Here is a 26,089-nt window from a genome sequence, read left to right as displayed (position 1 = left end):
TGAGTTTGTATTCTCCAGTGGCATGGATTGTTGCTTGTGCTATCAACCACTGATTTGCTTGGCCCAGAGTCGATTATTTAGTGACTGCTTTGATCTAGCTATGATGTTAGAACATTTACATTTTTTCAAGCGAAGAGCCTTAAAGTTATAGGTTTGAGTATAAGTGTCATAATATCTCTATTCATCGTTTCGGAAGTATCAATTGTGTCTGAAATTTTGGGCCCCTGGATAACACTAGCACATTTTTCACTCTGCTGCCAAATCATCTAATTCGTGTGAATTTCTGAACCTGAGCATACTCGATTACATCGTTCTTTTGTTATAAATAAAAATATTTAACTTATCCCTCCAAAACAGTATGCAATATTCCTTCTTGCTTCAATCATGTAACAGTGTTGAACAATGTAAAACAATCACCTGAACACACCCTCCGACTATGTCGCTCCCAGCATGCTCCTGGTTTACTCGTCTCTATTTTCCTTCATCGCCCATATTGGACGGACATGTTTTGCTATGCTCCAATTTACGATTGCAAGAGACTTTGTTGTTTGGGTTTGCTGATCTATTTATCCCTTGTGTGACATTACTCAGGGTCCCTGGCCGTGTTTTATCAATAAATATATATGGCTGCTTAACCTCCATTGTGTTTTTTGCATGTTGTCCAATACATGTCTTGTTCCATCCACTAGTAGGGTGTCCTTTCTGTCATTGTTATTGTCCATTTGTCATATAAATGTATGTTTCATTTTGACACGCAGCTTTTGACACCTTGCTCCATTCTGCACGTGAAGGCTCCATTTTGGTTTCTGTTCTCGTGTTTCGACAGCCTCTATGCCTGGCCTGCTACATTTTACTTGCAGCAGACACTGCCTCAGATGATGCCTCTTCCACCTGTGGTGCCTCCTATTCATCACCTCAGCCCAAGTTGGCTTGGAATTTGCTGACTTTGTCTCGGGATAGATCGTCCCAGGTGCTCTCTCAGCTGCCCAGCAGTTACCACTTTCGTCACCACAGGGTATACCTCTATTTCCGTTGTTGCCTACAACACTATGGGCTCTCCTGCAAGGCATTTGAGATCATGTTTGCTGTCTCCCAATAGGATTTCATGCAGCTGCTCTACGCTTTCAAGGATCGGATCCTTTGGATCCTTCTGGCAAAACTGGGACCAACTCTTCCTGGATGGCTGGGTCTTTGAGACTCTCCGCTATGGGTACTGCTTACCCTTATTAGGGCAACTGCCTTTCACTGTATCACCACTCCACTGCCCTACCCAGACAACACTTGGAGCTTACAGGACACCTTCTGGCTTGAATTTTCCATCCGTTGTGTTGGCCATGATGTGGAAGATGATCCTGCAGGGATCTTGTCTTATGATAGCGACAGACAATGTCTCAGTCGCTCATTACATTAATCAGCTGGGATCCACTCACACGCAGAGTCACTTTGATCTCATGTTCACATTCTGCAGTCTCATAGACAATACCTTTTGGAAGCATAAGCTCGTCACACACAGGGTATCTACAACATTCTTGCCAACACTCTCTCGCCCCGGTCAGTCAGCTTGCACGAAGTGGCAGCTGCACCCAGACACTTTCTGGATGATATCCCTGCACTTCAGCCACCCAAACTTTGACTTGTTCTCCACATGCCACCAAATGGACAATCTGGCTTGGGATCACAAGGTCTCTCCATCGAGTCGAACGGCCTAAACGCGTAGGCTTTTTCACCTCTGGAGCTACTTCCTGGAGTTCTCCAAAAACTGGTGTCCATGATGGACATCCGGCTTCTTTTGGCGGCGTCTTATTGGCCCAGTCGGACATGGTTCCCCATCTGCTCCCAACTCACAGGAGAGCTAGAATGAAAACTCACCATGTTTCACAGTCGGCTCAGAAATCCACAAACTTGTCGACCAAACCCATGCCCAAAGTCGTGGGATCTACACGGGTTGGACATGGGTTTCTCAATGGCAACAGCTCTCTCTATCTGTCAGATGCACCACTCTCTTTGTATATTCTGTAAGACCAGAAATGGTTATGTTTCAAGAATTGTTGCCATCAACATGATATGGATCCAACTTTGGCGACAACTCCATTCATAGCAGACTTCTTAGTTTTCTTATGGGAGCTGAAGCATTTGTCAGGCGGCACCATTGCTAGTTACTTCTCCATGATTAACTCGGTCCTTGGCGCCTCCCAGGCTACCCACCACTGCTCCGGAACTCACAGCCATACTATGTGCTTACTGTAACGCTGATCAGCGACTGAGGTTTCGCCCCTTCACCCAACCCACCGGCATGGGATCTAGATCTGGTTCTACGCCGTCTCCTGGTTTCTCCCCATGAACCTGTCATGGCAGCGAGATCGGTACCTCTTTCTCAGAAAATTGCCTTTCCACTGTCTTTGACCACTGCAGCACATGCCAGTGAACTACATGCTCAGATCAAGTTTAGAAATGTTATACAGAGGTACATCTTGGCTTAACGTTGGATTTTATCGCTAAGAGCCAATTGCCTGGCCAGTTGGATTGCACCTTCACTAATATCGTCGGGTCCAGTGACAAAGAGGACATCTCACTTTGCCCAGTATGTGCGTTACACCGTTATATTCCTCATCACTAGTTATTTTCAGCGTCAACGTAATGGGATGGTTGCAGGAATATTTCCAAGAATATGTTGTCCTCCTGGTTGCACTCCACAGTTCTCCAGGCCTACATGAAGATCCGGGGTAGAAAAGGTCTTCAGCAACCCATGCTTGAAGTAGAAGGCGACTATGCTTGTCGTCAGAGGTGACTTTCGGGACCAGGTGGTCAGGTTCGCTGACTTGGTTGAAGCATGGCATCGATCCCAATTACGTGGATCGATGCTCATGATATCAATCACTGGATTGTCTGGTCCAGACTCGATTATTTACAGACTGCCGTCATATAGCTGGAATATTGCTGAGTGCGGCATAAAACAACAAACCAACCAGGCTTACACCCATACAGGACTGGATCCACCTAGAGCCTCCAATCTACATCAAATTCGGGCGTTGGTGTCCACGATGGCACTCCACACCAAGAACTCCATCACAGACAATGTCCGACGTTGTTTTTAGCAAACTGACACTACTTTCACCAACTTCTACCTCAGAGATCTGTCCGTTGAGGATGTCTACAGAGTCCACTAACTGCGTCCTCTCGTCCTCGCCCGACAATTATTTGCACCTCCACGTCGCCGTTGACGAGTTGGGAACGGAGTGACTGCCATCAGACACACTGTTACTCCTGCATGTTTTGTCCTTTCTACTACATATCGCGAGGGCAACTACGGTTACCGATCTTTTGAGTACCTAAAGTTGCAATGTACTTTGCGACCTAGCCTTACCTGTAATCAGACTAGTGAAGTTGAACACACCCATGGGTTGAAGATGAAGTGGCAGTCTTGTCTAGTCTGTGCTCTGGCCAAACCAACAAAACACAAAAGGGGGTATCCTGGGATAATTGCATTCTGTTGCAGAGGAATATTATGTTTTACAGCAATACGTCATTATTTATGTAAAATCATGACACAGTCATCAGAGACCTGAGATTTTATTTATTTGTTACTAGTTTATGCCTCTATGTTTCAACTTTCATACATTTAGGGGACCAGGGTGCAACCTGCTTTTGTCTGGTGCAACTACGTTTTCATGTCCACATGGTCCACATGCACCTGCACAAGCCAAATCAAGTTCCTGAAGTTCCAGAGTTGGGGATCATGAAATATAAATGTTATGAAGAAAGATCAGCTTTGAGAGATGACTGCCAGAGATGAAATGGTTTTGGAACTGAAACATCCCAACACAACCAAAACATTGCATGTGGACCATGCTAGACCATGACCCAGTTTTGATCAAGTCATCTTAAACATTCATTTTTTCACTACATGACCATGTCGTCTTTCTTGGTTGTTTACACCCTTACAATACACCACCAATGCAATGGTCTGTTGATTGTGACATTACACCTCGTCCTTCCTCTCCTTATCCATCCATTACCATCACCAGCATCCTCTTTGTATTGCTGTCATCTTCTGTTGTTCTTTTGGAGAGTATATTATGTTTTAAACCCTTTGGTTATCATGTGATGTATCCACACAGCAGTTAGTAGTAAATACAACATTTTTGGATTGTTTTTCATGGGTTTTTTAAATTTCACATTTCCACTTCAGGTGTCTCCCAGAATCTCTGCCATGGCTACTTTCTCAGAAGAAAATAAGAAAAGCCAAAGCTGTGATAAGATGGGCAGTCAAGTTAAACAAACTTCCATCCAACATGGTGGAGTTGCTCGAACCCTCTAGTTCACCGACAGGTCTTAGTGGCCAGGCAGAGGCTGGTGGGCAGGGCAAGGCGTCCGACCCTTTGAATACCCAGGAGAATAGTGTGACCAGTGCTAGCAACAGTAAAACTCTGCCTGGGATTCTAGATCTCGTGAAGACACCCCGTATCAGACTCTATGCAATACTAATGTGGTATTTATTGTAAGTATGAGTTGAGGTATTAAGAACATTTTTTCTGAATTTTACTATAAGATTAATTAAAGTTGGTGCATATGTGTTATAACTGTTAAAAGTTTCAAGGAATTGTTTTGAAACCTTATACATTCTCCATGATGATAAATTCATTTAATTTGTTCAATGTTTTCTTTAATAATGAAAGAATAGTCTGTCAGCATGTAGTTTGTCTTATCTTATCAAGCATTATCTTATCTTAGCATGTAGTTCAACTGTTTGTTTTCATGATATGCTAACATGCTTACAGGTAATTTTCTCCTTTTCAGTTTTGTGAACAGTTTAAGTTACTTTGGGTTGTCCTTCAGTACTCCTAATCTCCATGGCAACCCATACCTCAACCTGTGTCTGATGGGAGCTGTTGAGATCCCAGCCTATGCTATATGTATGCTGGTCATTAATTGGTGGGTTCCTGTCACGTGACCAGTCCAATGGAAATGTATAAAAAATGTCTACAAATACTTTGCTTGTTATGTCAATTGTGCCATTATCATTTGATGATTAAGTTCTTAAAATACTTTGGTCTTATGAACATTAATGCTTATATGACAAAGAAGATGTTTTCTGTGTTAAATCATATAAGATATCCTGTAGGATAAGAGTAAATGATACATGTTCAGGTATTTAATTTGCTCTGTTTTTGCGTCTCGTCGCTATATAACTGAAATAATGCCTATGCGACATAAAATTTTAACTCACTCAATCACTCTGTTTTCGCATGAACATCTGCAAGTGGCACAGCTATAGTAGGGCTGGGATGAGTCCAAATGTGCTCCCTGAGTAACTGACCCCTTATTACCTGACCCTTCCCGGTAACCAGCTATAGTAGGGCTGGGATGAGTCCAAATTTGCTCCCTGGGTAACTGACCCCTTATTACCTGACCCTTCCCGGTAACCAGCTATAGTAGGGCTGGGATGAGTCCAAATGTGCTCCCTGGGTAACTGACCCCTTATTACCTGACCCTTCCCGAGCACCAGCTGTTGAGTTGGGTACAAAATGTTTGATTGGAAATTGTTTTACATGGGCCTGGCCAAAACTATTTAGATACATGTAACAAACTATCTGATCATGTATACACTTAAGTTGACTGAAGCTTTATCTTTAATCAAAGATAGATAGAGGACTGAATAGTCAGAAAGAAATGTGGAGATTAGAAGCCTGCAGTGGAACCATGGAGTTTTATTGTTATTTTCAATAAACAATATTTCGCATGATATACCACGTGTCCGGGTAGTCCTGTGGGTACTCGACCCGACCCGACCCAAGTACCCGAGTTAACTGTCCCAGCCCGAATACATAGTTTACTGCTAGCAACTAGTCTGTATTTAACATGTTATAGTATTATGCAATCAGGTTTATTATTTTACTAACTGATAGGTGACATGTATAATGAAAATGCTTTCTCAAGCAGTTATCAGACTTGGTTATTGCAAAACTGTGTTAAATTCATGGGACTAGAATTGAACTTGGTTTAAATGATCCAGCTATGGTGTCAATGCAACACAAGCCCTGTCCAGTCTATTATCCGGAAACAGTAGAAATGCAAAACAAATTGCTTGGATAGCAAATGAAATGCCATGGAATTAATTTCTACTTCATCCAAAACAAGGACAGCAGAGTTCTGTTTTGTGGTAATGATCAGAGAGTGATCTGACATGTCCGTGATTCTGTTCCCAGGCTGGGGCGTCGAGTCCCAGTGTGTGTGTTCCTGTTGATCTGTGGGGTAACCAACATAGCGGCCATCTTTGTTCCAGCAGGTATGTCTGTTTACAGAGAATTTACATAGTCACTTGCAGTTCTTGATTTTAGTTTTCAGGTCAAAACAACTGCGATTTTTCTGTTTTTTTCTGTTTTCTGTTTTTTTCTTTTTGCTCTTAATTGTGGAGGGTTGTAGAAAATTTGCAGATTTCTGTCAGCCAGTTTTGACATGAAGTTATACTGCATAATATGAATTATTGATAAACAGAAATCCATGTATGAAAAAGATCTGAACAAACAGAAGCAGCAGTTATTTGTTTAGCTAAATTCATCTAATAATATCAGCAGTTTAACTGTTTCTTTGTAATAGATGTTCACTTTTACACATGCGTGCTATTCATGGACGGATAGAGGACTTGTGACACTACTCTACTGCGAGAACATCCTGATAATGTGCTGTCATGAGTCCTACATCTGTCGAATGAATAGCACATGTTTATAAAGTTAACAGATTATGCAAAGAACGCTTTTCACTTTCCACGCAGCCCAACGCCGGTGTCTGTGTAAATCTGGAGGTACATGCACCACATGGCTGTGGTGTATAAAGTATTTTGTTGGGAGTGCATCATTGAAATACAATTGTTCTACACGTCACCCAAATGACACACATCTGTTGGTCCAGGGCCTATAGCTGTGCTCTGTGAAATATTGGTGAAACTGACGTACATGATACAAATGTAAATATAGTTGTGGTGTTGTTTCAGACTGTGAAGAGTTATCCTACCTGAAGCTGACTATATTGATGATAGGGAAGTTTGGCATCACTGGCTCCTATTCCACGATCTACCTGCTTGCAGCCGAGATATTCCCCACCTCTGTCAGGTAGGCTGCAGGAAGACTTCAGTGATGTCATAAAATAGTGTGTGCCATACAGTGCCCTGGAATATAGCTTAGACAACACCTTGAAAGTTACACATTTCTTCATGCTGTTATGCTTGCCTAGCCAATACCTGGTGTAGTTAGTGGCATCAAGGCCAATAAACATCTTTATTACAAGAACCACTGACCCCTCAAAACTATACTGTTTCTCCATGTGATAACTTGATTTGATTTGTTTGTCATGACTGCCATTTTTTGCAGATAATAAGTGATCTAAAATAAGTGGTATAAAACCTAACGCGAGACACATAAAACCACATGTACCCCTCGTGATAATGCTACAACTTATAATACACACCCCTCGAGATACTGCTACAATGTATAATACACCTACCAATAGAGTTGGGACTATACACCAACTGCACGATCCAATACGTATCACGATACTTGCATGTGCTCTTAAGCTTAAGCCATCTCTTCTCATAGACAGGATGGCCAGAAACCTGGCACACTGATAATTTACTGTAGGTAGTGTCAGGTATGATGCAATGGATGAAATATTTTCATTTAACTACTTATTTCACAAGTAATTAGTGCTTAAAGGGGCACTGATCAAACGGACTGGTTGTTGCCTTTGTTATTGTTTTTCCCCCGTGAGTACCCGGATGATACGCAACGCAACTGAGCGTGACCAGAGACTGGGGTACCGTCTGCAAGGACAGCTAAATAAACTTGGGGGCTGGAGGCACTATTTGTTTTACGCATTTTTGAACACTGATTGGTTAACTGTGATCTATAAAGATTTCGACAAAGGGCGCATGTTAATTCATTTCTTCAGCCTAAACAAACAGACAAAAAGAACAAGGGAGCTCATCGGATGTCGTCATTTGGAAATACCCCAGATGGTTATAGTTTAATACTAAAAACAGTATCCATGCAGTGAAAGCATTTTCGGATTTCGGCTTGCGTCGATAATACGATTACTACTCCCCTGTTGTCATCCACGTTTTCTCGTATAACCCTACACTTGTGTATTTGTCGTCATTCACTTGATGCTCAGTTAATGAATTTATTACAGGTACAATTAGTGGTAGCACCACTTATATTACCTGACAAAGGTTCCCATTTGGCATTTATTGTGTCTGGGGTAATTATTCAATCTAAATCCAGGTTTGAAGTGAGGTGAAATGTGTGTTATGTAATATGCACGTGGCAGCCCAGCAAGAGATGAATGATCAGTTGATTTACTTTTTTTGTAAATCAACGGATCGTTCCTAGTCATCAAAGGATTAACAGAAAATACGTTGATTGATTAATCACTGTTATCTTGCACAGTGGATATGTCAAGAGTGAGTGTTTACATGTCTAGGTTTACTAAAACAAAGGGAATACACTCATATCCTTGCGTGAAGTGCCGATGTAAAAACAACATACTTTGTTCAAAGGGTTAACTGATAATACGTTGATTGATTGATCATTGTTATCTATCACTCAATGGAAATTTTAGGAACCGTGGACGCTATGAAAATAGCTGTCACGTGGGCTTTCTCAGCCGACCTTTGAGACTTGACACCTATGTAAAACACCTGAAACAATCCAAGCGATCAGTTGAGAAACGAACACGGGTTATAATATCCCGAAACGATATATATCTTTTAAAATATTTGATTGTTACTGAGACACGTGACATCGAATAAGTTTCTTTGTACAGCTGCAGACGAGTGGGATATTGTTCCTTTGTGTGGATATTCACGGATACATTCCTCGAACAAGGAAGCTGCCTAAAACTTATACACATAAATTTGGTAGGTTGTAATTATGATATCTGCATTTTGTTTTCCTTCATTTGAACCGATTCGTTCTTGTTTCTCTACGTCTTGGTTGGGAAATTCTTCAATGCGCGATAGACGTTGTTGTCACAGGTCTTTTCCTTTGTAAGCATGTATATATTACCGTCAATTTGTAAAATGTTATTCTCTCAGGCAATTTATAAAATGTGTAAATATTTCAGTCATTTTGACTAAAAAATCTGTCCAGATTGATCAAGACGATCAAAAGGGCCTACAAACATCACAACAGATTATTATGTAGGATTAAAAGCCAAACAACTTAGAAATGTACTTTTCAACGTTACATTTTCAGTCTCTTGTGATGACATTAAACATCAAAATGTTTGGAATTCGTTGTCATAATAATACAGATGGAAATGTTTTTCAGTCACTTTGTAAAATAACTGAATATTTAGACGTTTAATAAATTTGTTACACATTTGACAGTAAAAAAATATACACACTATAAAAAAAGCATATGCTCAGGTGAAATATATACTTTGTGTTGCAAGTCAAAATAGTGTAAACGAAAATCGCAAAATTACCAAGCAAGTGACTTATCAAAACTTCGTCACCATTACCGATGCTACTCACAAAGATACCTACATTTCTTTATTATCTCGAAAACTGTATTTCATTTTGTTGATCAATGTGACCATACGCCCTTATTACTACCCATAAAAGTGACTAATGCGCTTACGAATGGCGCAGCAGAGGTCGCGAACTAGTCTAGATTTCTGCTATACATCCGGGTATTCACTGGGAAAAAACAATAACAAAGGCAACAACCAGTCCCGGGGAATTGCGTTAGATCAGTGCCCCTTTAACATTTATTAAAGAATACATTTAAGATGTGAATCAATACTTTTTACTTCGTGTGTGATTGTGATCGATACTTGTATCGAAAAGTAAAACATTGTGCTCCATCGATGCATCGGTGTATCGTCCCACTACTACCTACCAATGTATTGATTCAAGTTTTAATTTGGTATTTGGTATTTTCAAGTGGCATTATTTCCTACATCTTGCAGTAGCCTGGCTTGATGATGGCACAGGCTAGCATAAGCTTACCGTCTGTCACTGAACAAAATGCTAAATCTGATTGCATAAGCACAACCAATCAGACCAAGCCTACATTAACCAGTCATACAAACAGGTCGATAGCAAACACATTTCCTACCTCAGATGAAATCTGTGCAAACATATGTCCTATCTTAGACTCTCAGTCTGGGTCCTTGGAAGATGGGGAGGTTCCCAAATACAAAAGAAAAGAGGGCTGCTTACTTCTTGGAAGGGTGACATGTACTGAACCATAAAAAACTGCTGACTGACACATGTATCCATTTGCACTATGTTCAATCACTCTAGCTAATATCATTTGAAAATATTATGTCATATTTCCATGATTAACCTACTCCACTTCTGCCTATAGCATTGTAGGTATCTTGCTATCTCACAGTAACCTTGTGAGAGGTATATTACTTTCAAGTGAAACCTGCTCACAGATTTTACTTTTGAATTGTAAGACATGCTTGGAGGTGTCACATTTGAACTGTAAGACCTAGGTTTTACAGTTGAATTGTATAAACAGCCTTTCAATAGGTTGATTTGTAACTGGTTAAAATTCTTTTCACATGAAAATCCAATAACATGAATCGAACATGCAGCCTCACATATCATGTTTAGTATTGTAATCCATACTATTTCCACGGAGCCACCAGGGCAGGTGAGGAAAGAGTGTTCAATCTTACATGTCATGACTTGTCATGAGGCACGTGGCCTATTCTAACCAGCTGTTATCGCAGTAGTTTTTTACTGTAACAACTGTATTGTTTCACTGTAAGATATCCCAATGTTTTCTCATTCTGTCTTTTTCTTCTTACAATAAGATGGTTCATAAGTTAGTTAAAACACTCCTCGTCTTTGGTTGAAAATGTAAAGATGAGAAACAAATGAGCCCATGATGCTCATTGATGTGAGTCAGTTTGAACCCTTGCATGTTTAATCCTGTCCTGGTACATTGACCTGTTATCAATGTTTCTGTTTGATCCCTTGCATGTTTAATCCTGTCCTGGTACATTGACCTGTTATCAATGTTTCAGTTTGAACCCTTGCATGTTTAATCCTGTCCAGGTACATTGACCTGTTATCAATGTTTCTGTTTGAACCCTTGCATGTTTAATCCTGTCCTGGTACATTGACCTGTTATCAATGTTTCTGTTTGATCCCTTGCATGTTTAATCCTGTCCTGGTACATTGACCTGTTATCAATGTTTCTGTTTGATCCCTTGCATGTTTAATCCTGTCCAGGTACATTGACCTGTTATCAATGTTTCTGTTTGAACCCTTGCATGTTCTTTAATCCTGTCCTGGTACATTGACCTGTTATCAATGTTTCTGTTTGATCAGGAATCAGGCTGTTGGGATAGCATCTTTCTTTGAGAATATAGGCAGCATTTCTGCTCCTCTCATAGTGTATGTGGTAAGTGGATGTTTGTTTTTGACTGCTAACAGTAGAAACTTACAGTTATCTATCAACACAGTTTGTCACTACCATAAGTTATTATTAAGGTTTTATGTTAACTTTAAGCCGCACATGGCACATACATGTGTTCCATACTGGGCATAGATTAGTTTGTCTGGCAAACATTGTATGTATTGAAGCAATGGCAGAGAAACTATTCCCACTCTAGTAAATAGTCCAGCCTCGACCCTATCACCCAGCTCCCTATCTACAGCTTTTGGAGAATAAAAAGAGGCAAACAACAAACAAACAAGACTAGCTCCTATTGTCTTTTATTACCCACATAGTAAAGATACAACAAGATACAACAAACAAACAAGACTAGCTCCTATTGTCTTTTATTACCCACATAGTAAAGATACAACAAGATACAACAAACAAACAAGACTAGCTCCTATTGTCTTTTATTACCCACATAGTAAAAATACAACAAACAAACAAGACTAGCTCCTATTGTCTTTTATTACCCACATAGTAAAGATACAGCTGGTAAGATACTAAATCTGTACTTTTTGTGCATTCATAAAAAAATCACTAGACGTCATTCACTTTTACAACGTCAAGGCAGAAATGAAGTTATCTCATGAAAGCAAGAGACATTTACACATACTTTATTAAACCAAACAAGATAGTCACAAGCATCAAGTTCGCTTTGTGGTCTATCTTAGTTATGCATAGAGCTACTACAGACATTATATATAGAGCTACTACAGACATATATAGAGCTACTACAGACATTATATATAGAGCTACTACAGACATTATATATAGAGCTACTATAGACATATATAGAGCTACTACAGACATTATATATAGAGCTACTACAGACATATATAGAGCTACTACAGACATATATAGAGCTACTACAGACATATATAGAGCTACTACAAACATTATATATAGAGCTACTACAGACATTATATATAGAGCTACTACAGACATTATATATAGAGCTACTACAGACATTATATATAGAGCTACTACAGACATTATATATAGAGCTACTACAGACATATATAGAGCTACTACAGACATTATATATAGAGCTACTACAGACATTATATATAGAGCTACTACAGACATTATATATAGAGCTACTACAGACATTTTATATAGAGCTACCACACACATTATATATAGAGCTACTACAGACATTATGTATAGAGCTACTATAGACATTATATAATAGAGCTACTACAGACATTATGTATAGAGCTACTACAGACATTATATATAGAGCTACTACAGACATTATATATAGAGCTACTACAGACATTATATATAGAGCTACTACAGACATTATATATAGAGCTACTACAGACATTATATATAGAGCTACCACAGACATGATATATAGAGCTACTACAGACATTATATATAGAGCTACTACAGACATTATATATAGAGCTACTACAGCAGTATATATAGACCTACTACAGACATTATGTATAGAGCTACTACAGACATATATAGAGCTACTACAGACATATATAGAGCTACTACAGACATGTATAGAACTACTACAGACATTATATATAGAGCTACTACAGACATATATAGAGCTACTACAGACATTATATATAGAGCTACTACAGACATTATGTATGGAGCTACTACAGACATTATATAATCGAGCTACTTCCATTTGCAACGTACGACTAGCGATAGATTTAGGATTCCATATGAGTGTGACGCATCCAACCAATTTCACAACTTTCATTTTGATTTAACGCAAAAAGTTAAGCATGGTGAAATGAAGTCAGTTTAAACTATCTGGACAGATATCTAGACTTACGTTGGATGCTCCAGTTATGCCATCAGTGTCCCCTTCAAAATGTATTTTGTGTCATTGCTTCCGAAAGCGTAGGTTATGAATGAACATACATGACTGCGCAATGAGATCACTCAAAGTGAACAGTTTGAACAGTATAGCGTCATACAGTTAACATAACCGTCTTTGGCGAGCACTCTGATTTCCCTCTTCCAAAATTGTATGGACAAGATGTAAATTCATCAGATAGATCAATTAAAGCGAACCATTTTGATTGCACAGCTAGGGGCCTCGTCGGTGCAAGTGACCTAGCATTAAGAGAATTCATAGGGCGGCACTAATTGACTCTTTGAGTTTTCTTACAGTTGACCTGCGTACTAACAACAATGTGCTTGAATTAATGTTTACACACACAACAGCAGGAACATGTTGTTATCATGTATGCATAGAAATGTCAATGATGCCCATATTTGGGTATATTCATGTGCAACCAGATTTTCGCAAATGCAACGAAAGTTGTTATGTATTTACACTTGAATACTCGTGAACTTAAACACTCGAAACTCGTGATCTTTCTATTCTTTCTCGCTTTCGCTCGGTTAGATACCATAGGAGGTCCACTCGTTTTGTATAAATGGTATCTAACGAGTGAAGTATTCTCTATGTATTAACACAGTTGCAAACCATATCTGATGGTTATTTCATCCACAGGCAAAGAAGATCCCTGAGCTTCCCTTTGTAGTGTTTGGTGTGCTGACAATCATCGGCGCCGGTGTCGTGTTGTTGCTTCCAGAGACCCGGCACCGCCCCCTTCCTGAAACTATTGAGGAGATCGAGGGCTGGCACAGGAAGCCAACATCTTGACTGACACTCACCCACCATATACCCCTATACTTTACAGCCTACTGGGTGGCAGGAGACTAACATCTTGACTGACACTCACCCACCATATCCACCTATACTTTACAGCCTCAAGGGCTGGCACAGGAAGCCAACATCTTGACTGACACTCACCCACCATATCCCCCTATACTTTACAGCCTACTGGGTGGCAGTAGACTAACATCTCTTTTTAGAATATTTATTTTGATATTGTTCATGCTTAACATGTCTAATTATATCACTCCCTTTATATTTGTACGCATTTACAACTGCTATGCTATTTAGAAACAATGGAATTTATACACATATGTCTGAATACAATATTCATATCACTTAGTAGAAATAAAAGAACAATTTAAATCATGCTACACTGACAAACAGAAGCTATGGGATTTGGGAAAGTTGCAGTGATGTTGTTTGTCTGTTTGTATCAGATGTATGTTATGATCTGAAACCTCCTATTGACGAATAACACTCAAATATTTGGTCATTAAATAGCCAGAAACCTTTTTTTCTTAAATAGGATTTTTTTTAAATATTGTAACTATTCTACAGTGAGATAAATCATTGTGATTGTTTCTTTCTTAATTCTTCAAAACAATGTTTATAAATAACTGACAACGTGGCATTCCTAAATGAAGTGGTTGAGGATAGCAGTTTGTGAGAAAAGCACTTGTGCACTAGGAAATCTTCATTCCATCAGTGCAAAGAAGTTTTAGTTGTGAAAATGAGTGTTGTACCAATTACTTGATTTCATGGATGACTAGTTGTTTTTTGTTCCAAGCAAGGAATCAATAATGAATTGGGGTTTTTTTTATAATTTTCAAATTGTATCAAGTAATTAGCATCCCAGGACTGCTGTAAAGTTTTGTTGGAATTTGACCGCCACTGTGACTTTTCATGTGCAGTATTTCTGTCAGGTGGTCTTGAGGATCACAAAAAGGTTTGTGGTTACACTTAATCCAAAATTATTTATACATTTGACACTAACATGACTAAACTTGGTATATTCCTTCTCTTGGATGGGGAACTTTGTCAGTGGTTTCTTTCTTAACATTTCACGTGTCAATTGCATTTATGTCAAAGGTCAAGGTCACCTCTGAGGTAATTGTGCAGTGTATTTGTATCATACTTTCTCTTATGATGCAACAATGACTGACATTAGACATGGTAGAGGATATCCTACAATAAACATTCTTTTGTTACATGCCCTGAGAAGATCAAAGGTCTGTTTCACAAAATATCATATCTCAGCAATATGTTTATGCTTACACTTTACCTCGAAATATTAATGCATTTACCATTAAACTTGAGGATGGGGCCGTGCTTTGAAAAGACTTTTGTCAAAATTAGTCAAAGGTTAAGGGCAACATTCTGTTTTGTAAACCAAGGTTATATCAGTGTCAGGTGTCGAGACCTAGTAACCTCTGTAACCATGGTTATATCAGTGTCAGGTGTGGAGACCTAGTAACCTCTGTAACCAAGGTTATATCAGTGTCAGGTGTGGAGACCCTGTAACCTCTGTAACCATGGTTATATCAGTGTCAGGTGTGGAGACCTAGTAACCTCTGTAACCAAGGTTATATCAGTGTCAGGTGTGGAGACCCTGTAACCTCTGTAACCATGGTTATATCAGTGTCAGGTGTGGAGACCTAGTAACCTCTGTAACCAAGGTTATATCAGTGTCAGGTGTCAAGACCTAGTAACCTCTGTAACCATGGTTATATCAGTGTCGGGTGTCGAGACCTAGTAACCTCTGTAAGCAGGAGCCTCTTTCGTGGCTTGTAGTTAACCAATCCTCCCACATGAACTGTTTGTGATGTGTACAGGGACTTATCCTACCACATGAACTGTTTGTGATGTGTCTAGGGCCTTATCCTACCACATGAACTGTTTGTGATGTGTCTAGGGCCTTGTCCTACCACATGAACTGTTTGTGATGTGTCTAGGGCCTTATCCTACCACATGAACTGTTTGTGATGTGTCTAGGGCCTTATCCTACCACATGAACTGTTCATGATGTTTCTAGGGCCTTGTCCTACCACATGAACTGTTTGTGATGTGTCTAGGGCCTTATTCTACCACATGAACTGTTTGTGATGTGTCTAGGGCCTTATCCTTCCACATGAACTGTTTGTGATGTGTCTAGGGCCTTGTCCTACCACATGAACTGTTTGTGATGTGTCTAGGGCCTTATCCTACCACATGAACTGTTTGTGATGTGTCTAGGGCCTTTTCCTACCACATAAACTGTTCATGATGTGTCTAGGGCCTTGTCCTACCACATGAATTGTTCATGATGTGTCTAGGGCCTTATCCTACCACATGAACTGTTTGTGATGTGTTTAGGGCCTTGTCCTACCACATGAACTGTTCCTGATGTTTCTAGGGCCTTGTCCTACCACATGAACTGTTTGTGATGTGTCTAGGGCCTTATCCTACCACATGAACTGTTTGTGATGTGTCTAGGGCCTTGTCCTACCACATGAACTGTTTGTGATGTGTCTAGGGCCTTATCCTACCACATGAACTGTTTGTGATGTGTTTAGGGCCTTGTCCTACCACATGAACTGTTTGTGATGTGTCTAGGGCCTTATCCTACCACATGAACTGTTTTTGATGTGTCTAGGGCCTTATCCTACCACATGAACTGTTTGTGATGTGTCTAGGGCCTTGTCCTACCACATGAACTGTTTGTGATTTGTCTAGGGCCTTATCCTACGACATGAACTGTTTGTGATGTGTCTAGGGCCTTATCCTACCACATGAACTGTTTGTGATGTGTCTGGGGCCTTGTCCTACCACATGAACTGTTTGTGATGTGTCTAGGGCCTTGTCCTACCACATGAACTGTTTGTGATGTGTCAAGGGCCTTATCCTACGACATGAACTGTTTGTGATGTGTCTAGGGCGTTATCCTACCACATGAACTGTTTGTGATGTGTCTAGGGCCTTATCCTACCACATGAACTGTTTGTGATGTGTCTAGGGCCTTGTCCTACCACATGAACTGTTTGTGATGTGTCTAGGGCCTTATCCTACCACATGAACTGTTTGTGATGTGTCTAGGGCCTTATCCTACCACATGAACTGTTTGTGATGTGTCTAAGGCCTTGTCCTACCACATGAACTGTTCGTGATGTGTCTAGGGCCTTATCCTACCACATGAACTGTTTGTGATGTGTCTAGGGCCTTATCCTACCACATGAACTGTTTGTGATGTGTCTAGGGCCTTATCCTACCACATGAACTGTTTGTGATGTGTCTAGGGCCTTGTCCTACCACATGAACTGTTTGTGATGTGTCTAGGGCCTTATCCTACCACATGAACTGTTTGTAATGTGTCTAGGGCCTTATCCTACCACATGAACTGTTTGTGATGTGTCTAGGGCCTTGTCCTACCACATGAACTGTTTGTGATTTGTCTAGGGCCTTATCCTACGACATGAACTGTTTGTGATGTGTCTAGGGCCTTATCCTACCACATGAACTGTTTGTGATGTGTCTAGGGCCTTAACCTTCCACATGAACCGTTTGTGATGTGTCTAGGGCCTTTTCCTACCACATGAACTGTTTGTGATGTGTCTAGGGCCTTATCCCACCACATGAACTGTTTGTGATGTGTCTAGGGCCTTATCCTACCACATGAACTGTTTGTGATGTGTCTAGGGCCTTGTCCTTCCACATGAACTGTTTGTGATGTGTCTAGGGCCTTATCCCTCCCACATGAACTGTTTGTGATGTGTCTAGGGCCTTTTCCTACCACATGAACTGTTTGTGATGTGTCTAGGGCCTTATCCTACCACATGAACTGTTTGTGATGTGTCTAGGGCCTTATCCTACCACATGAACTGTTTGTGATGTGTCTAGGGCCTTGTCCTTCCACATGAACTGTTTGTGATGTGTCTAGGGCCTTATCCCTCCCACATGAACTGTTTGTGATGTGTCTAGGGCATTATCCTACCACATGAACTGTTTGTGATGTGTCTAGGGCCTTCTCCTTCCACATGAACTGTTTGTGATGTGTCTAGGGCCTTATCCTACCACATGAACTGTTTGTGATGTGTCTAGGGCCTTATCCTACCACATGAACTGTTTGTGATGTGTCTAGGGCCTTATCCTACCACATGAACTGTTTGTGATGTGTCTAGGGCCTTATCCTACAACATGAACTGTTTGTGATGTGTCTAGGGCCTTATCCTACCATATGAACTGTTTGTGATGTGTCTAGGGCCTTGTCCTACCACATGAACTGTTCATGATGTGTCTAGGGCCTTGTCCTACCGCATGAACTGTTTGTGATGTGTCTAGGGCCTTATCCTTCCACATGAACTGTTCGTGATGTGTCTAGGGCCTTGTCCTACCGCATGAACTGTTTGTGATGTGTCTAGGGCCTTATCCTTCCACATGAACTGTTCGTGATGTGTCTAGGGCCTTGTCCTACCGCATGAACTGTTTGTGATGTGTCTAGGGCCTTATCCTTCCACATGAACTGTTTGTGATGTGTCAAGGTCAAGGCCAAGGCCCCTATCTTGAGGATATTGTCAAACATGGTTGCAAGTACTGTTACACTTTTTTTATACAATTCTTACACTTGGATTCTTTTTTCTTATCTTTAAAAGTTATCTTGATTAAGTTCAAGGTCGGGAAGTTATGTTGTTGGAGGGGAAGTACATGGCATGTTAATGTTTTGGGAGCTTGGAGGAAATAGCAGTGAACAATGGTGACGAGGCTGCTGCAGTTTTTTCAAGTAGCTGCAAACACCTTGTTTTTATTATTTCTTGGGATTATATTATGTCTGATAATGATGGGATTTCAAAGGTTGTTGCTGTTGCAATGGTTCCCTGTGGTTGTGTTTATTGTTGCAGAGTACAGTAAAGTATTATTTTTAGAGAGTTTTGCTATTTTATTTATTTTGTATACACGAACAATAATGAGAAAGAATATCTATTTTTGTGGATGTAAAGTTGCTGTAATTTTGATTTCATATAAAGATCCTTTATCATGAGTAGTCGAGGATCTGATTGATGCACTGGATGTAAGGATGTTTTCTGTGAGAATCTGATGATTGAGGAGTTGAACATTTACACCATTGTGTAGTGACTGTAATACTCACGACACTGTCTGTGAGGTGACCTCTCTGTGACCCTCAGCCGAGCCAGCATTCTGTTTCACCAAATTGCTAAATATGTGTGACATGTGCCTCTTTGTTCTTTCCGCCCACAATAAGGATGCTGCTGGTCTATTTTTGTGTTCACTGCGCAACATTGTCCTTTATCAGAATATATTTTAAGTCAATCTATCATCCATGTGTAGCACTGCAGCCGAGAATCCGAGACAAAAAGTCAAATCATCAAGGATACTTGTTTTTTCTCAGTTGCATTAATTAGCCGTGCCGTGAAACAGAGCTGCTGTCAGTTTTTCTTGGAATTTGACCACCACGCCATCAGTTATTTTGCTGCTGACTTTCGCTCAAAGATTATGACAGTAGAGATTGTTCTTCCATGGACTTTGTCCAAATCGCATAACCAAAAAGATGTGGTTACACTTTCTTAGAAAAATTAATGCAATTATAATTAATCTTGGTATGCAACGTCTCCAGGAAAGCCCCCAGCTTTGAAGAAGGTTTGGTGTGAAACGTCTCTAGGAAAGCCCCCTGCTTTGAAGAGGGTTTGGTCAAGATTAGTCAAACGTTAAGGTCAGGATTCATCTATTGTTGCCGGTTAATGTGACTTTGACTTGTACAATCCCGAGATTTGGGGCCTTCCTGGATCTTAACAAATTGCCTTGATTTAGGTCAAGGTCTTGAAGTATGTTTTGGTAGATTTAGACTTCAGTTTTTGAGGAAGTAAACAAGTATCTCTGGAGCAGTAGTATTGACCATGACACTCTTTTTGTATTTTGGTGGCTTGATAAACTCAGGTAGATGTTTAAAATAGCTACCTAAAAGAAGGGTTCAGTGTTCTCAGTGAATGTCAGTGAGCTGGGTTTAACGCCGCTTTAAACAGTATTCCAGTTATATCACGGCGTTCAGCGTTCTCAACAAAGACCAGCAGACATCCATAAGCTGGTATACATGAGATAACTTGAATATCCTTCACAGTGGCACAAAACAAGACTCACGCAAACTCTCATACGTAATGCTGAATCAAAATTCTGTTATTTGGAATATGTAAGCTCTAGTTTTGTTGATAGACAATGTTATTTGTTATGCATATAATGTATTGGCATGTATTCTTGATTTTTTGTTTATAGGGTACCAGAACCAAAGGTTCTATCAACCTCATATCATGGCTTTTATGATATATGACAATATATCAAGCAAAGCATTGATGATCTCAACAAAGGTATTATATGAATAGGGAGGTTTTAGTTGCACAGTGTTGCTTTTCATGCATGTATAATTTGATTTATGATGCTTAAGGTACTGAAAACTTCAGGTGAGCTACAAAGCATTTTGGATACGGATTTTTTACCCATAGAATCTTGCCGGTGTTTTGTTTTGTTGTTTTTTGTTGATATGTTTGTTATTTGGAGTTCATAAATCTCAAATTCTATTTTGATGGTTTTTAAAAGAAATAGTGCTAATGGGTGTTCCAAATTAAACATGAGGGTCAAAGGGTTCTTGGTCACATGTTAACTGTAGGGACCCCTGGTTCAATTTCTATAGGAGTAAAGGGCCCCATGACCCCCTTTGCTATGCTTTTCATGCCTTGATATCGCTGGTATATTCCTATTAGCTGCATAAAACTGACGTCGCTCACTCACTAACATATATTTGTTTGTCTCTAACAATTTGTGAAATGCTTGTAGTTACTATTTATTATAGACAGCACCTCTTTTTTAAATAGCATGTGAAGTGGCTAACAATGCATGTTTCTATTCTTTTGTACAAAAACAATCAGTAGTGTCGAGGATTTCATGAACTTGGGGATATTAGCAGGCACTTCAGATGTTGTGAGCGATGTGTTTTGAGAAGAGAAATGCCTTCATTTCAATATATATTTCTGAAAGTCCCTTTCATGACATTCCTGAATGTGTGATATAATTTAATGTCATATAGTACAAGGTGTTAATGTTAAGATCTGTTTGCATATTTATTGACAGTATTTATTTCATATATAGGCACTCGCTGTATCTTAGTTACACGTAACATGGCATCCATTGTATCACAGTTACATGTAACATGGCATCCATTGTATCTCAGTTACATGTAACATGGCATCCATTTATCTCAGTTACATGTAACATGGCATCCATTTATCTCAGTTACATGTAACATGGCATCCATTTATCTCAGTTACATGTAACATGGCATTCATTGTATCTCAGTTACATGTAACATGACATTCATTGTATATCAGTTACATGAAACATGGCATTCATTGTATCTCAGTTACATGAAACATGGCATTCATTGTATCACAGTTACATGTAACATGGCATTCATTGTATCTCAGTTACATGTAACATGACATTCATTGTATCTCAGTTACATGTAACATGACATTCATTGTATCTCAGTTACATGTAACATGGCATCCATTGTATCACAGTTACATGTAACATGGCATCCATTGTATCTCAGTTACATGTAACATGGCATTCATTGTATCTCAGTTACATGTAACATGGCATTCATTGTATCTCAGTTACATGTAACATGACATTCATTGTATCACAGTTACATGTAACATGGCATCCATTGTATCTCAGTTACATGTAACATGACATTCATTGTATCTCAGTTACATGTAACATGGCATCCATTGTATCACAGTTACATGTAACATGGCATCCATTGTATCTCAGTTACATGTAACATGACATTCATTGTATCTCAGTTACATGTAACATGGCATCCATTGTATCTCAGTTACATGTAACATGGCATCCATTTATCTCAGTTACATGTAACATGGCATCCATTTATCACAGTTACATGTAACATGGCATCCATTTATCTCAGTTACATGTAACATGGCATCCATTTATCTCAGTTACATGTAACATGGCATTCATTGTATCTCAGTTACATGTAACATGACATTCATTGTATATCAGTTACATGAAACATGGCATTCATTGTATCTCAGTTACATGAAACATGGCATTCATTGTATCACAGTTACATGTAACATGGCATTCATTGTATCTCAGTTACATGTAACATGACATTCATTGTATCTCAGTTACATGAAACATGACATTCATTGTATCTCAGTTACATGTAACATGACATTCATTGTATCTCAGTTACATGTAACATGGCATTCATTGTATCTTAGTAACATGTAACATGGCATCCGATGTATATCAGTTACATGTAACATGGCATTCATTGTATCTCAGTTACATGTAACATGGCTTTCATTGTATATCAGTTACATGTAACATGACATTCATTGTATCTCAGTTACATGTAACATGACATTCATTGTATCTCAGTTACATGTAACATGACATTCATTGTATCTCAGTTACATGAAACATGACATTCATTGTATCTCAGTTACATGTAACATGACATTCATTGTATCTCAGTTACATGTAACATGGCATTCATTGTATCTCAGTTACATGTAACATGACATTCATTGTATATCGATTACATGTAGCATGGCATTCATTGTATATCGGTTCATTGACAATGTTCATCTACCTATCTTGTGTGCCATAACCCATGTCTTCCGAGTCAAACAGTTGGTCCAGTCAGTGGGGTTGTTTTGGGTTAACATAGGATTTTTTTGTTTGTGTGTTTGTTGTTTAACGGCAGACTGGGAATATTCCAGGTATATGATGGCAGACTGTAAATAATCGAGTCTGGACCAGGCAATCTAGTAATTGACATCACTTGCATTGATCTATGCAGTTTGGATATGATGACATGCATCAACCAAGTCAGCGAGCCTGACCACCTGAACGAGTTGAGGAGTAGGGTTGAAGGAGATGAGATGGGACAGGGACTTGGCTTGGCTTTGTTTTTTCCCCAGATTGCAAATAAGTTCATAAGTTCTTATGTATTTAATAATTATTGCTCATGTCTAATTATAAATGTGGAATATATATGTTGAAAGAGGAATAAAGTTTTTGCACACTTTTGTTAATGGAGTCTTTTCCTCATTCATTCATTTATGTAATGGACATCCATATATGTGAGGGCCTGGTATCAGTCAGGAGTGGTTTGTCTGTTGATATCCTCAGGAACCAGGGAACAAAGGAAACTCCCCACCCTTGATGACACCTATATGTGATCCTACAGCGGCCATGTTGAGGCCTACATTGGATCTGACTGTACAGCCATGTTGATGAGGCCTACATTGGATCTGACTGTACAGCGGCCATGTTGATGAGGCCTACATTGCATACGACTGTACAGCCATGTTGATGAGGCCTACATTGCATCCGACTGTACAGCCATGTTGATGAGGCCTACATTGCATCCGACTGTACAGCCATGTTGATGAGGCCTACATTGGATCTGACTGTACAGCGGCCATGTTGATGAGGCCTACATTGCATCCGACTGTACAGCCATGTTGATGAGGCCTACATTGGATCTGACTGTACAGCCATGTTGATGAGGCCTACATTGCATCCGACTGTACAGCCATGTTGATGAGGCCTACATTGGATCTGACTGTACAGCCATGTTGATGAGGCCTACATTGGATCCGACTGTACAGCCATGTTGATGAGGCCTACATTGGATCTGACTGTACAGCCATGTTGATGAGGCCTACATTGCATCCGACTGTACAGCCATGTTGATGAGGCCTACATTGGATCCGACTGTACAGCCATGTTGATGAGGCCTACATTGCATCCGACTGTACAGCCATGTTGATGAGGCCTACATTGCATCCGACTGTACAGCCATGTTGATGAGGCCTACATTGCATCCGACTGTACAGCCATGTTGATGAGGCCTACATTGGATCCGACTGTACAGCCATGTTGATGAGGCCTACATTGCATCCGACTGTACAGCCATGTTGATGAGGCCTACATTGGATCTGACTGTACAGCCATGTTGATGAGGCCTACATTGGATCTGACTGTACAGCCATGTTTATGAGGCCTACATTGGATCCGACTGCACAGCAGCCATGTTGATGAGTAAGTGAGTGACCCTAACCTACTCGCAACTCGAAATTATTAACTGTTACTCGTGAATGAATTATGCAAATCCCCTCGCCAAAGGCTCGAGACTTCAACCATTCCTTCAATCGGGACATATAATTCTTAATTCGTCTTCTCGGAGATTTTGAGAATGAGGGTGTAAAAATAATACTAACAAATATGATTCTGATATATATTTTTTTTAAATGATAACATGCAAACAAACATTAATCGGTGCCACTCTCTCAGAAATTAGAGCTCGGACGGCCTAGTCCCTCAGGCTGCAAGTCGTTTCTCACAGTCGCATCTGTAAGGGCGTCATTACTTAATCTTTTGTTTTTCTGACGTTGCCTGCAAAAGCTTGACTCCAACCAACACACAGACTGTTCCAGCTTCCCTCATCAACCTATACGTCTGGTTCACTTTGCAGTGAGCCAATTTGGTAACATTTACAGTGATTCCATCTATTCGTGCGTATATTATGTCATTTCATACTTCATGTATGTATATACGAAACCGATACTATAGCCAAAACGTACCGGGCAGTGACCACGATTAAAAATAACGTGCGTGCTTCGATGTTATGATTTATTTCAAGAAGATTAGAGACATTCTGATTCATGTTTCATTTGCAGAAAAATGCTGTTCAATCAATGCTTATAATATGAAATTGTTCTGGAATTGCGTGACATCCGTGACATGTATTTGTTACTAAGTTGAATGGAGGTGTCCCATTTCAGCTGGGTAAATGTAAAACAAACATTTCATAATATAACCCTATTGTACGAAAGCCCTTTTAAATGAAATCTGTTTCACTAAGAAAAGGATATTTTGCATTTATTCGTTGTAAAATTTCAGTTTACAAGATCAGGTCGATTTGTCATTCTAATTTATGAATAAAGACAAATTTAAGAAACCATCAGGATCTAAACCTGTGTGGAGTATTTGCCTTGTTCGTAAATTTACAATAAAGTAACCGGCTCCATTTTGCCCAAGACTGCATGTCAGCAAATACATATTTGTTTTAAACTTTAAGTGACTTTACAACTGTTTCGAACCTGTGTTTTATGTTTTACAACTTGCAATAGGTCAACGGTAAGAATGTTTTTTAATTACATATATGACTTTATGGGGATGGTTTCTTTTTTATCTACAAGTGCTTTCCTCTTAGAATCTCTTCAACAATGTGTTTAAATTTAGGTTTCTGGGTTCATCTTGCTCTCTATAGTCGACCAGACATATGTTTAAAGTGTCAAATATTAGGTATAGATCGTCAAAGCCGTGACAACATGCTCCGCAAAGAGGTTTTTTTTCTGCCCGCCCGCCTCACCTCTGGGAAAACCTTGGAGATGAGAAACACAAAAATAAGTAAGGACGCCTCATATACATATGTATGTACATTTGCATACATTATCAGTTATGATGTCTTTAGTTGCCGTATACAGTGTCATATTAGGTTAGCAGAAACATATTGGGCGAGGCGTCATGCCGAAAAGTTTACACTATTCGGTATCTTTGTCGCACATGTCATGGCAAAACTTAAACCTCAAAACACTTACAACCTAAGACGTTAAGGGTCAAAGGGAGACTACTCTTCAAACCTCAGAGGCCAGACCTTGTTGATAATTTTAACGTTATATAATCTTTATTAAAGTCTCGAACGTGATCCAAAAAACATTAACGTCCTTACACATCAAATATAATTATATTAAAACACAAAACAGTGTCGAATAACGAATTTCTGTATAGAATTTCCATGTGAAATATGTGAGGTGGGTGTTGGAAAATTCAAAATGGCTGACGATATTCAGTCTTATATTAGGTCAGTAACAACCATCTTGGATTTTTACTGACG

The 26,089-nt window shown here is 39.6% G+C and overlaps 1 protein-coding gene across 5 annotated transcripts in view; it reads left to right on the top strand.

Annotated features, from left to right (window-relative positions):
• LOC124135725 (organic cation transporter protein-like) overlaps nucleotides 1-26,089 on the top strand; it is a 36,588-nt gene that overhangs the window by 9,753 nt on the left and 746 nt on the right. For 3 of the 5 annotated variants that reach the window (XM_046501227.2, XM_046501228.2, XM_046501226.2), the window contains 6 exons: nucleotides 4,190-4,498; nucleotides 4,798-4,932; nucleotides 6,207-6,286; nucleotides 6,992-7,109; nucleotides 11,345-11,417; nucleotides 13,942-21,643. In XM_046501227.2, coding sequence (XP_046357183.1) covers nucleotides 4,190-4,498; nucleotides 4,798-4,932; nucleotides 6,207-6,286; nucleotides 6,992-7,109; nucleotides 11,345-11,417; nucleotides 13,942-14,094 — 868 coding nt within the window. In that variant the 3' untranslated portion in view covers nucleotides 14,095-21,643. Of the gene's footprint in view, nucleotides 1-4,189; nucleotides 4,499-4,797; nucleotides 4,933-6,206; nucleotides 6,287-6,991; nucleotides 7,110-11,344; nucleotides 11,418-13,941; nucleotides 21,644-26,089 lie in introns of those variants that run through there. The other 2 variants (XM_046501225.2, XR_007221013.1) reach the window with 2 other exon arrangements.

Source organism: Haliotis rufescens, unplaced genomic scaffold (genome assembly GCF_023055435.1).
Source record: "Haliotis rufescens isolate VD_foot unplaced genomic scaffold, xgHalRufe1.0.p SCAF_1, whole genome shotgun sequence".
In the NCBI taxonomy this organism is placed as follows: Eukaryota; Metazoa; Mollusca; class Gastropoda; order Lepetellida; family Haliotidae; genus Haliotis; species Haliotis rufescens.
The sequence above is the reverse complement of the archived record's forward strand: the minus strand, read 5'-3'. Positions and strand labels throughout refer to the sequence as shown.